This window comes from Bos mutus, chromosome 4, assembly GCF_027580195.1.
Source record: "Bos mutus isolate GX-2022 chromosome 4, NWIPB_WYAK_1.1, whole genome shotgun sequence".
Lineage (NCBI taxonomy): Eukaryota > Metazoa > Chordata > Mammalia > Artiodactyla > Bovidae > Bos > Bos mutus.
The window spans coordinates 110,874,410-110,888,131 of record NC_091620.1 but is presented as its reverse complement, the minus strand read 5'-3'; the positions used below and the strand labels follow the sequence as shown (position 1 = coordinate 110,888,131).

Below are 13,722 nucleotides of genomic sequence, written 5' to 3'. Positions count from 1 at the left end.
GGTGGAGAGAGGTAACTTGGGCGCTGGCCCGGGACCAGGCGCAAGGGCGGCCAGGTGTCACCACCAACGTGACCCCATCCTGGAGGTGACTGGGGGCTCTGAAATCTTGGGCGCAGTGAATGGCAGTCAGAGGCTTTCATATGAGATCCACACAAAGGGCTCCAGAATAAGCCATTGTTACCTAACAACTATTCTGTTCTCAAGACTTTGAGGTCCTCAAAGCCCTTACATGCCTGAACCTTGGGACTTTCCAAACGTGTCACTACCCCTCCTAGAAAAAACTAATCTCCTCTTCTCTGAAAAAACCCAAACAGATATTGTCCTGTCTTATTGCTCATCTCTCTCAAGTGACCACTTCTCTCTCCAAGGTCCTCGGTGTTTGCATAAGTGCCCTTCCTGCCCCACCCTCTTCTAAGAAGGCATTTTCTCTCCCAAGTGCCTCTCTGCCTCTCCCCACCTCCATTAAGATGGTATGTAAGCCCCGGATTCTAACCACCTCCTAAGACTGCATTTGTCTCTGAATTCTCCTCAGTGTTTGCATAAGTGCCCTTCCTGCCCCACCCTCTTCTAAGAAGGCATTTTCTCTCCCAAGTGCCTCTCTGCCTCTCCCCACCTCCATTAAGATGGTATGTAAGCCCCGGATTCTAACCACCTCCTAAGATTGCATTTTTCTCTGAATTCTCCCATACACATGTAAATTCAAGTCGGTCTGTTCTCTTGGTAACCTGTCTTTTTAATTTGCAGTCTCCAAGAATAGAATCATTGCCCAAAGAAGGGCAATGCCAAAGAATGTTCAAACTACCTTACAATTGTGCTCATTTCACATGCTAGCAAGGTAATGCTCAAAATCCTTCAAGCAAGGCTTCAGCAGTACATGAACTGAGAACTTCCAGATGTACCAGGTAGGATTAGAAAAAGCAGAGGAACCAGAGATCAAATTGCCATCTGTTGGATCATAGAAAAAGCAAGAGAATTCCAGAAAAGCAGCTACTTCTGCTTCACTCACTATGCTAAAACCTTTGACCGTGTGGATCACAACAAACTGTGGAAAATTCTTAAAGAGATGGGAATACCAAACCATCTTACTTGTCTCCTCAGAAACCTGTATGCAGTTCAAGAAGCAACGGTTAGAACCAGACATGCAACAATGAACTGGTTCAAATTTGGGAAAGGAGTACATCAAGGCTGTATATTGTCACCCTGCTTATTTAACGACTTCCCTGGTGGCTCAAATGGTAAAGCATCTGCCTACAATGCGGGAGACCTGGGTTTGATCCCTGGGTTGGGAAGATCCCCTGGAGAAGGAAATGGCAATCCACTCCAGTACTATTACCTGGAAAATCCCATGGACAGAGGAGCTTGGTAGGCAACAGTCTGTGGGGTCGCAAAGTCAGACATGACTGAGTGACTTCACTTTCACTTTCTTTATTTAACTTCTATGCGGAAGACTTAGCAACTGAACAACAACAAGAATAGAATCTAAATGGATAGAAGTTTTTCTTCCCCAACATGTGATCTGTGCACAGAGGGTGAGCAGAGATGCAATCACAACAGGAAAGTTTGGTGCATCCTGGATCCAGGAGGTGAATCCTAAGGGCTGGAAGGTGGCATTCAGATGAAGCTGTAAGGGATGCCTGTGTCCAGTGGATTTGCAGGGAAGGAAGGCCACATGATGTACCAACCTGAATGTTTCATCAGAGGCGCCGGCTTCCCATACAAGATGCCCACAGGCATCACCCAAGGTGGAAGTGCTTGTGGACAAGGAGAAGGTAGGAATTAGGGATCGGTTGCTGGGGAAGCACTGACTTTCAACTCTTGTCATTCACAGGTCTGATCTAACTAGGGTCAGCAGGGCTCAGGGTGATAGTATGCTCACTGGTCAGTGGTCCAGTATGGTCAGCTGGTACAGGGCTTCCAGAAGAGCTGATGGCTTTCCCACAGCAGGGCGGGCTCCATGGGTTAGACCCTGCACCTGAGGATGTGGTTGTCCTGGAGTCAGTTTTAGAAAACATTTCTTCTAACATTGTCCCAAGGGCTGCAGGTGTTCTGAAGACGGCCCCTCTCACTTTCTAGGAAACCTCTGTTCTCTAAAGAGGAGGGTTCCACTAGATTCCAAGCCCAGAGGTCCTGCCTCCCAGAGACCTCAGAACCTGGCTCTGGGCTCGCAAGTCCCAGGCTTTGCTGTGAGCAGGAGGGTTCCTGATTGTCGTTGTCTCAGTAATGTCGACTCTTTGCCGACTGCTAGGAGACTCAATGGACCCAATGCCAGGGGTGCGGAACCTCTGAACACACCAGGAGCCTTTGGTTAAAGCAGGAGCGTTTACTACTGGTAACAAGCAAAGAGACAGGGAGTTAGCCCTCAAAGCGCTGTCTCCCCCAGTAGCAGAATGGGATGGCCTAAGCCAAGGGTGCACGTGTGTTCACCAAAGGGCACGTGTGTTCACCATAGGGCATGTGTGACCTTCCCTGTAGAGTGGAGTCCTAGGTGCCCTTGCCCAGTGGATAACACACTCCAGCATCCTGTGTATGTGCAAAACCAGCAGCAATCTTGCCCGAAGAGCAGAGAGTTTAGCACTAAGAGGCAAAGTCACTGTTAGGAGAAACAGATGGAAACTGCTCCTGCTGGCCAGGCACCGCAGTAACCATCTGCCGAGAGTTATTTTCTGACAGGAGGTCCTGGTAAGGTACAAAGAACAAACACCACCCACCAGAAGAATTCAGGAAAGATCAAAGGCGACCCCACATCTCCCACCGACCTCCCAGAATCCTTCTCATTGGAATCCATCTTGGGTGAGCAAGGCGTGCACCACCAGGAAGGACTCTGAGTCAGAATGACTGGCCAAAGACACCCCGGAAACTAAACCTATCACCATATAAACCCGAGACTAGGAGCCATCCAGCAGAGTAGCTCTCCTGGGTTCCCTCCCTTACCCTGCCGCTCTCCGGCCAGGCGCCCCTTCCCAATAAAGAAAGTTTCTTGCTCTGTCAGCATGCGCATCTCCTAGCACAATTCATTTCTGAGTTCTAGACAAGAGCCCACTCTCGGGCCCTGGAAGGGGCCCCCTTCCTAAATCCGCTTTAGGTTGACAAGATCTAGGCACCTGCTGAGCACATCTCGGGGGTCAGCACAGGTCAGCATCACCATTCCTGAGGCTCATCTGCTGGTTGAGCCCTTGAGTGGGTTTGAGCAAAACAGCTCAAGAATATTCACCAGGATGATCTTTACCTCTGGAACAGAACTGGGGTCTTTATGACTGCTTTCTGGTCTTTGCTACAGTGACTTCTCGTGCCTGAAAAGGGTTGCTGGTTCCCTCCCTTTTTGTTCTTTTTAAAATCATTAATTGCTCAGAACTACTCTTTGTTTCTATTGTAGCAAAAATAGATAGGAAGTTTTTCTCTCCTGAGAACAAGGAAAGTAAAGGGAGCAGTGAACAGGCTAGAGAGGAAGCAGAGTGCCGAAAGAGTTCATCACTCCTGGCTCTACTTTAACTGCAGAGAATCTGTGCTGCCTGTAACGAGATTTCTACTTCACAAAGCCAACTTACCACCCTTAACTCCATAAACTACGGCCTGCAGGTGCTTACATTCCCTGCGCTCCCGTGCAATACATCAACCCTTGTAGCTTTCTGCATTGCAGAAAGACAGTTGCAGGCCAATAAACTGAAAGTGAAAGTCGCTCAGTTGTGTCCAACTCTTTCTGACCCCGTGGACTATACAGTAGGAAGTCAAGAAATATCTGGAGTAACAGGAAAATTTGGCCTTGGAGTACAGAATGAAGCAGGGCAAAGGCTAACAGAGTTTTGCCAAAAGAACACACTGGTCATAGCAAACACCCTCTTCCAACAACACAAGATATAACTCTACACATGGACGTTCACCAGGTGGTCAACACCGAAATCAGACTGATTATATTCTTTCCAGACAAAGATGGAGAAGCTCTATACAGTCAGCAAAAACAAGACTGGAAGCTGACTGTGGCTCAGATCATGAACTCCTTATTACCAAATTCAGACTTAAATTGAAGAAAGTAGGGAAAACCACTAGACCATTCAGGTACAACCTAAATCAAATCCCTTACGAATATACAGTGGAAGTGAGAAATAGATTTAAGGGACTAGATCTGATAGACAGAGTGCCTGATGAACTATGGATGGAGGTTCATGGCATTATACAGGAGGCAGGGATCATGACCATCCCCAAGAAAAAGAAATGCAAAAAAGCAAAACGGCTGTCTGAGGAGGCCTTACAAATAGCCATGAAAAGAAGACAAGCAAAGGCAAAGGAAAAAAGGAAAGATATACCCATTTAAATGCAGAGTTCCAAAGAATAGCAAGGAGAGACAGGAAAGCCTTCCTCAGTGATCAATGCAAAGAAATAGAGGAAAACAACAGAATGGGAAAGTCTAGAGATCTCTTCAAGAAAATTAGTGATACCAAGGGGACATTTCATGCAAAGATGGGCACAAAGCTAGTGAAGGTGATGGAATTCCAGTTGAGCTATTTCAAATCCTAAAAAGATGATGCTGTGAAAAGTGCTGCACTCAATACTCCAGCAAATTTGGACAACTCAGCAGTGGTCACAGGAATGGAAAAGGTCAGTTTTCATTCCAATCCCAAAGAAGGGCAATGCCAAAGAATGCTCAAACTACCACATGATGGCACCCCATCCCAGTACTCTTGCCTGGAAAATCCCATGGACAGAGGAGCCTGGTGGGCTGCAGTCCATGTGGCCGCAAATAGTTGGACACGACTGAGCGACTTCACATTCACTTTTCACTTTCATGCATTGGAGAAGGAAATGGCAACTTACTCCAGTGTTCTTGCCTGGAAAATCCCATGGACAGAGGAGCCTGGTAGGCTGCAGTCCATGGGGTCGCAAAGAGTCGGACACGACTGAGTGACTTCACATTCACTTTTCACTTTCATGCATTGGAGAAGGAAATGGCAACCTACTCCAGTGTTCTTGCCTGGAGAATCCCAGGGACGGGGGAGCCTGGTGGGCTGCCGTCTATGAGGTCACACAGAGTCAGACACGACTGAAGTGACTTAGCAGCAGCAGCAGCAGCAGCATGCTAGTAAAGTAATGCTCAAAATTCTCCAAGCCAGGCTTCAACAGTACCTGAACCGTGAACTTCCAGATGTTCAAGCTGGATTTAGAAAAGGCAGAGGAACCACAAATCAAATTGCCAACATCAGTTGGATTATCGAAAAAGCAAGAGAATTCCAGAAAAACATCTACTTCTACTTTATTGACTATGCCAAAGCCTTAGAGACAGGAATACCAGACCACCTGACCAGCCTCCTGAGAAATCTGTATGCAGGTCCGGAAGCAACAGTTAGAACTGGACGTGGAACAACAGACTGGTTCCAAATTGGTAAAGGAGTCTGTCAAGGCTGTATATTGTCACCTGCTTGTTTAACTAATATGCAGAAGACATCATGAGAAATGCTGGGTTGGGTGAAGCACAAGCTGGAATCAAGATTGCTGGGAGAAACATCAATAACCTCAGATATGTGGATGATACCACCCTTATGGAAGAAATCAAAGAACTAAAGAGCCTCTTGATGAAAGTGAAAAAACCAAGTGAAAAAGTTGTCTTAAAACTCAACATTCAAAAAACTAAGATCATGACATTAGGTCCCATCACTTCATGGCAAATAGATGGGGAAACAATGAGAGACTTTATTTTCTTGGGCTCCAAAATCACTGCAGTCATGAAATTAAAAGATGCTTGCTCCTTGGAAGAAAAGTTATGACCAATCTAGGCAGCATATTAAAAAGCAGACACATTACTTTGCCGACAAAGGTCCATCTAGTCAAAGCTATGGTTTTCCCAGTGGTCATGTATGGATGTGAATGTTGGACTATAAGGAAAGCTGAGCGCTGATGAATTGATGCTTTTGAACTGTGGTGTTGGAGAAGACTCTTGAGAGTCCCTTGGACTGCAAGGAGATCCAACCAGTCAGTCCTAAAGGAGCTCAGTCCTGAATATTCATTGGAAGGACTGATGCTGAAGCTGAAAACTCCAATATTTTGGCTAGCTGATGCAAATAACTGACTGGTTGGAAAAGACCCTTATGCTGGGAAAGATTGAGGGCAGGAGGAGAAGGGAACAACAGAGGATGAGATGGCTGGATGGCATCACCGACTCGATGGACATGAGTTTGAGTAAACTCCGGGAGTTGGTGATGGACAGGGAGGCCTTGTGTGCTGTAGTCCATGGGGTCGCAAAGAGTCAGACATGATTGAGTGACTGAACTGAATGACTGACTAACTGGAATATACAGTCCATGGAATTCTCCAGGCCAGAATACTGGAGTGGGTAGCCTTTCCGTTTCTACAAGGGGTCTTCCCAACCCAGGAATTGAACCCAGGTCTCCCACATTGTTGGCAGATTCTTTACCAGCTGAGCCACCAGGGAAGCTCATAACCCAGAGACAAATGGACCCAATTACCAGGCAGCCTGTTGCCAGCTGTGACTGTTTTGAAATAATGCAAGAAGGCAAGACCTTCATCACTGTGAGCCTTATCATCTATCCTAGACGACGAGACCCAGGCTCTAAAGTCTCTCGGTTCCGCTAGAAGCGGGGCATAGTACTTGAGGTGCTAGCCTGCTATGTTCTCCCCCTTGCCCAGCAAACAGGAATAAAGTCACTTCTATTTCCTCCAAACTGTCTCCATCTTTCTATTCAGCATTGGTGGAGTGGGAGCCAAGAGCTTGGCAACATTTCCACATGAGATACAGGAGGCTATCAGTCACCTTCTTGCCAACCATCAGTGCAGAGAATGCAAAGGTTCTGAAATTCACACTCTGGTTCCTAACTGAGGGCTGTCCGAGAGTGTTTCCATTTCTCCATTGCCTGTTGTTCTTCTGTGAGACAGGATGTAACCTAGTTTGACCCCACCCCTTCCTTACAGGGGCTTCCCTCAGAGATCAGTTGGTAAAGAATCTGCCTGCAGTGCAGGAGATCTAGGTTCTATTCCTGGGTTGGGAAGATCCCCTGGAGAAAGAAATAGCAACCCACTCCAGTATTCTTGCCTGGAGAATCCCATGGACAGAGGGGCCTGGTGGGCTACAGTCCATGGGGTTGCAAGTCAGACACGACTTAGCGACTAAACCACCAGCACCACTTCCTTAACTGGGTCCTCACTCTAGCTCTGCTAAATCCAACTTGCAAAATCAAAAAGCCCTCCAGCTGGCAGCTGGTTTTGGTTTTCTTGTTTTGTGTTTGTTGTTGTTCTGTTTTATTTTAGTTTTAACCTATTTAATCCAACTCAGACAGGCGGATTACTTTGGGCATATAGATTAGTGTGTAAAAGTTTATATATTTTTTTTGAATGAACATATTTCAAAAGCAAATGTGTGTGTATATGAGAGGAAGGAGGGAGGGGAGACAAGAAAGATGTTCAGGGTTTGTCTTTCATGGTTTAGTTGCTAAGTCGTGTCTGACTCTTGTGGCTCCATGGACTGTAGCCCATCAGGCTCCTCTGTCCATGGGATTTTCCAGGCAAGAGTACTGGAGTGGATTGCCATTTCCTTCTCCAGAGGATCTTCCGGACCCAGGGATCAAACCTGCATTGCAGGTCTCCTGCATTGCATTCTTTACTGACTGAGCTATGAGGGAAGCCCTTTATCTTTAGGAAGCAGAAAAACTGAAAGTTTCACTTTCTTGTTGTATATTTGTTCTGTTTAAAAAATTTTTTTAATTTTAGGACAATGAGAAAGTTCACTTGGACAAAAGCCAATGTAAAGAATAACTACTTTGTTTCAACTAAAGTGCTACTTCAATGCCTACCAGAGTTGAGAGTACTGGAATAAAAAATATAATTCATGTCTGATAAACTTGTTTGAATTAGTCTGCAGTCTTCAAGCGAATGCAGAAAGACAACTAAAAGGTCAGTTTGGCCTCTGAAAGGTGGGGCCGGAGGAGGGGGGTGGAATTGACCCAGAAGTGGGAGAGGGGGCCCTCTGCTAAGAGTCAGGCAGCCCGAGAGAAAGGCAAGGCAGTCCTGGGAGGGGTTGGCAGGGTGGGAAACCCACTGGGCGATGGTTCTTTCTATTCAGGGAAAGTGCAAATCTTTTAAAAGCCAGGGTCACAGCCAATGAATGGAATCAAAGGTCTCTGACCCGGAAACACAGCAAGGGGGGGTAAGACTTGCGAAGGGAGACCAGGGCAAGGGGACGGAGAGGCAGCCGGGAGGACGGAAAACAGCCGAAGAGTTCAGAGCGCAGAGTCACTACGCCTGGAGCCAGCTAACAGGATATGGCCCCATTCCAGCCTGGATTTCAGAGGGGGTTTCTCTGCAAGTCACCATCAGCCGGGAACTGCCCAGGGCAGAGCCGACCTCTGGCGAGGAAAGCGAAAGACGGCCAGGGCTGGGAAAGAGCGGGTAGGAGAAGGCTGCGGGCGGGGACTCTGACTTACCTGGACACGCCCAGACCCCAGAGCTGGGGAGGCGCCCCCACACGCCCGTCTTAAAAGCAACCGGCCGCTTTCAAGAGCGGCAAACAGACCCGCTCCCCGGTGCAAATCATATTTGTCAGGTACTTTAACTGTGAAGTTTTCTCTTTTGACCTGCCGGACACCTTGACGCCAGTATTTTACGCTGTGACACTTAATCTGTTGGCTCAACGCACACACTTGGGTTCATTTTAACTCTGAAGGTCTGGTAACAGTCTTTCTCCAAAACGTCGCCCCTCGCGAGAAGGGGACGCTCCAGGTGTCCCGGGACCTATCTCGTTCGGTTTGGACTGCGCATCTCATGCACCGGGTGGACCCAGCATCTTGGCGGAGCCCCGACACCCCAACGGCGGAGGCAAAGATGAGCGCCCTCCGTCCCGCACATCCTCCCCGCACACTTTCCCGTCACGTCCTCCCCGCGCGCTCTCCCGTCACGTCCTCCCCGCGCGCTCTCCCGTCACGTCCTCCCCGCACATCCTCCCGGAGCATCCTCCCCGCACACCCTCCTGTCACATTCTCCGCGCGCGCCCTTCCCGCACACCCTCCTGTCACGTCCTCCGCGCGCGCTCTCTCAGCACACCTTCCCGGAACATCCTCCCCGCACTTCCTCTGCGCGCGCCCTCCCCGCACACCCTCCTGTCACGTCCTCCTCTCACGGTCTCCCCGCACGGTCTCCCCGCACCTCCTCCCGGGGCATCCTCCCCGCACACCCTCGGAGCACGCCCTCCCCGCGCTCGCTCCGCGCACTCGCTCCCCGTGCGCTCTCCCGGCACATCGTACCCGCGCACCCTCCCCGCCGATGGCCCTGCGTCCTCGCACCGAGTCGCCTTACCGGCAGGGTGATTCCCGAAAACTGGACTCCGGCCACCGAGGCTCCCCGCGCAGAGACTGCCCGACCTGTGTCGGGAGGTACTGGGGAGCTGGTGGAGTCAGGCCTCCCGGGGGTCCCCGCCCGCCGGCCCGCAGCTCCTCCCATCCCGGCGCCCCCGCCCCACCCCCGGCGGGTTTCCTGCTGCGCAGCGGGCGACGGCGGGTGACCGGAGACCAACCGCTTACTCATTAAGCCACTCGTCCCGCCCACGACACCTCCCTGCGGCTTCTTCCCCTCCTGACAGCAGAGACTTAGGGGACAGAGGTGACCCCCCGAGGTCACCGCTCCGGCCGGAGCCAGGGTATCTGCGGGAACCCACCCCGAGTGCAAGCGTGGGGCAGGCGGATTGTCTGGGGCGAGTGCCAGAGTTACCGGTGTGGAGCTAGCGTTGGGCTGGGGATGAGAGTGGGCCCCACAGGCCAAAGGTGGTCCCCTGGGTCTCTCTGGCCCGGGTTCACTCTGGGACTCGCCTGGTCCTAGTAGCGCCCGGGAGGGCGGGAGGAAATGACTCATTCATTCAGAGCCACCGGCTGAGGCAGCGGAACTGCCTCCCGGCCTCCAGCCAGCGCAGGCGGTCCTGCCAGTCCTGTCACTAGGGGACCTGGGAGGCACCCCACCGCCCCGCCCCCCCAGGAGCCCCAGGCCTCTGGGGAGTGCACGCAGTGGCCTGCTATCCCTGCGAGATGAAGTCCTTTTCTTTCCAACAGGCTGCACTTGAGCCAGAAAACCAAACACCAAGGACTTAACAATCTGTTCAGTTCAGTTCAGTTGCTCAGTCGTGTCCGACTCTTTGCGACCCCATGAAGCACAGCACACCAGGCCTCCCTGTCCATCACCAACTCCCGGAGTTCACTCAAACTCATGTCCATCGAGTCGGTGATGCCATCCAGCCATCTCATCCTCTGTCATCCCGTTCTTCTCCTGACCCCAATCCCTCCCAGCATCAGGGTCTTTTCCAGTGAGTTAACTTTTCACCTGAGGTGGCCAAAGTATTGGAGTTTCAGCTTTACCATCAGTCCTTCCAAAGAAATCCCAGGGCTGAGCTCCTTTAGGATGGACTGGTTGGATCTCCTTGCAGTCCAAGGGACTCTCAAGAGTCTTCTCCAATACCACAGTTCAAAAGCATCAATTCTTCAGCGCTCAGCTTTCTTCATAGTCCAACTCTCACATCCATACATGACCACTGGAAAAACCATAGCCTTGACTAGACGGACCTTTGTTGGCAAAGTAGTATCTCTGCTTTTCAATATACTATCTAGGTTGGTCATAACTTTCCTTCTGTTAAGTTAGAACCTGGTAAATGTGACACCTGGAAACAAGCTGCCTCCAGCCATTTCTAAAACATACAGATGAACCCAGTCAAGCCTGTTTCCTGAGTCCAGGCTCACACTCTGCTTGCTGCAGGACAGGCCAATGAGAGAGGAGGTGTTGAGGCAAGGAATAGGACTTTATTTGGAAAGCCAAAGCAGACTGACCAAGAAGATGGCCAACTCACGTCTCCAAATAACCATTTTGTGGGGGCTTAGATGCCAGGTTCTTTTACAGAGCCTGTGAGAGAAGCAATCAGAATCTGAAGTCAAAAGGCAGAGCAGAGAGGAAGAGGCAGTGGGGAAGTAAAGTGAAAGGGTCTTCAGTCTTGTAAAACATCTCCAGAAATGAGAGCCTTTGAAAGGGGTATGTTAATCTTTTCTTTTTGTTGAAGTTATTCACAGGTGGGCGGGGACAGATTATTTCTATGGGCTGAACAAGGACACTTTAATTTACAATCTGGCAGAAGTGCAGGGTCCTCAGAGGCAGGCTATTGTGTATAATTATAATAACAAAAGCAACTTAAAGCAAGTCTAAAAATGTTTCCAACATGGAGTCAGAATTGGCTTCTCTGCAACACCCCGACCAGCTCCAGCGCTGCCCCTACAGCCAGCAAAGCTAAGGACAGCCAGCAGTCACCATCCCAGTCCACCCCACCCACTTGGACGCCTTCAGAGAACTCCTCCTGATTCTGCAGAATCTGTCTTCCTTAGAAGGGCAGACCACACCAAGTGTGACACACCCTCAGTCGGGCTCACCAAAGGTTAAAGCAGTGTTAGTTATTCAGTCATGCATGTGTCTGACTCTACGATCCCGTGGACTGTAGCCTGCCAGGCTCCTCCATCCATGGGAATTCTCCAGGCAAGAATACTGGAGTGTGTTGCCACTTTTTTCTCCAGGAGACCTTCCTGACTCAGGGATCAAACCCAGGTCTCCTACATTGCAGACAGATTCTTTACCATCTGAGCCACCAGGGAAGCCCAGTTCAGTTCAGTCGCTCAGTCATGTCCGACTCTTTGCGACCCCATGAAGCACAGCACACCAGGCCTCCCTGTCCATCAGCAACTCCCAGAGTTCACTCAGACTCACGTCCATCGAGTCAGTGATGCCATCCAGCTATCTCATCCTCTGTCATCCCCTTCTCTTCCTGCCCCCAATCCTCCCAGCATCAGAGTCTTTTCCAGTGAGTTAACTTTCACCTGAGGTGGCCAAAGTATTGGAGTTTCAGCTTTAGCATCATTCCTTCCAAAGAACACCCAGGATGGATCTCATTTAGAATGGACTGGTTGGATCTCCTTGCAGTCCAAGGGACTCTCAAGAGTCTTCTCCAACACCACAGTTCAAAGGCATCAATTCTTTGGCGTTCAGCTTTCTTCACAATCCAACTCTCACATCCATACATGACCACTGGAAAAACCATAGCCTTGACTAGATGGACCTTTGTTGGCAAAGTAACGTCTCTGCTTTTCAATATGCTATCTAGGTTGGTCATAACTTTTCTCCCAAGGAGTAAGGGCAACCCCAGACTAATTCCAAAGCCGGATTCTCTTAAACCTGATAGTATTTCAGAGATACTCAGTGAGGCTTCCTGCTGCTTGGGTCCACTCCCCAAGTCCCTGTCCATCCCGGGGCTGCCCTGGATGCCTCACTGAGTGAAGGTGGAATCCCCAAAGAACAGTGTTTTCCAAGTAGCTGGCAAGCCCCATCAGGAGGTCATGAAACAACATAGTGGGGCACAGCCAGCGTTTGATTGCTCATGAGACAGAACAGAGGAGAAGAGCCCCCCTCCCTGCACAGGTAACTGTGTGTCACCCACAGAGTTCTCAGGCTGTGGCAGGGATGAGCCAATCCTGATTTGGGTTGGAACTGTTTCTGATTTGCTTTCTGTTGCTTTTATTATTATAATCATACATAACGGCTGCTCATACCAAGAATCCTGCTCCTCTGCCTGACTGTTAAAATGCCTTTTTTCAGATGCTGTCCACCTGTGGATGGGAGGAAGGAAGAAATTAACACATCCCTTTCCTGGGCTTGCCATTCCAGGAGATATTTGCAAACTTAATGGCCTTTTTACTTTATTTGTTCACCTCCTCTCCCTCTCTGTTCTATAAAAAGAATCTGGCCTCCAGACCCCCCATAAGATGGTTATTTTCAGACATTTGTTTGCCATCTTCTTGGTCAGCCGGCTTTCCGAATAAAGTCCTATTCCTTGCCTCAGCATCTTGTCTCTCAGTTAATCGGCTGCCCTGTGGGGATTCCCTGGTGTCTCAACTGGTAAAGAATCCACCTGCAATTCAGGACACCCTGGTTTGATTCCTGGGTCGGGACAATCCCCTGGAGAAGGGATAGACTACCCACTCCAGTAGTCTTGGGCTTCCCTGGTGTCTCATCTGGTAAAGAATCCACCTGCAATGCGGGAGACCTGGATTCGATCTCTGAGTTGGGAAGATCCCCTGGAGAAGGGAAAGGATACCCACTGCAGGATTCTGGCCTGGAGAATTCCCTGGACTGTATCATCCATGGGGTTGCAGAGAGTCAGACACAACTGAGCACCTTTTACTTACTGCCTAACAGAGCGAACTTGGACTAGGTGACAAGACCACTCACCCACCCAAACATCAGAGCGCCCCCAGTCCCCAAATTGATGCTGCCTGCTGACAGGCTCGTGCCCCCTGCTGAAAAAGGGGCACGAGTGGAAGTGCTGTGCGCGGTGCACAGCCGAGGGCAGCAGCCCCCACCCCCGGCCACCAGCCTGAATGTCCCCTCTGGGACACCGCACCAAAGATGCAGAGGGCCCAGCAGTATCCCCACAGCTCTGCCTGCAGAGCCTTCATCCTCATCGCTTTCTACCTCATTCTAAACCATTGTCTCACACAGAAATCCTTCACTGTGCCGCTCAGGAATAGTCAGTTAATTTTTTAACTGGTGCTCAATCCGTGGTGACTTTTCCCCTGGTGACCTTGGCTGTGCTGTGTGCTGACTGGTGACTTTCTGAAGTCATCCCTCAGATGGGAAAATGCCCTTTCTGCAGGGGTCAGCGAGGGACAGGGGAGATACAAAAGCCTGTTATGATTGGTAGGT

At 49.9% G+C, this 13,722-nt stretch overlaps 1 protein-coding gene across 3 annotated transcripts in view; it reads right to left on the bottom strand.

Annotated features, from left to right (window-relative positions):
• UPP1 (uridine phosphorylase 1) overlaps nucleotides 1-9,779 on the bottom strand; it is a 28,615-nt gene extending 18,836 nt beyond the window's left edge. The window contains exon 1 of one of the 3 annotated variants that reach the window (XM_070369896.1): nucleotides 9,706-9,779. Coding sequence is in view for 1 of the 3 variants with exons in the window: in XM_070369894.1 (XP_070225995.1) it covers nucleotides 9,295-9,438 (144 nt within the window). In the remaining 2 variants the exon portion in view is untranslated. Of the gene's footprint in view, nucleotides 1-9,294; nucleotides 9,445-9,652 lie in introns of those variants that run through there. The other 2 variants (XM_070369895.1, XM_070369894.1) reach the window with 2 other exon arrangements.
• Between the last annotated feature and the right edge of the window lie 3,943 nt (nucleotides 9,780-13,722).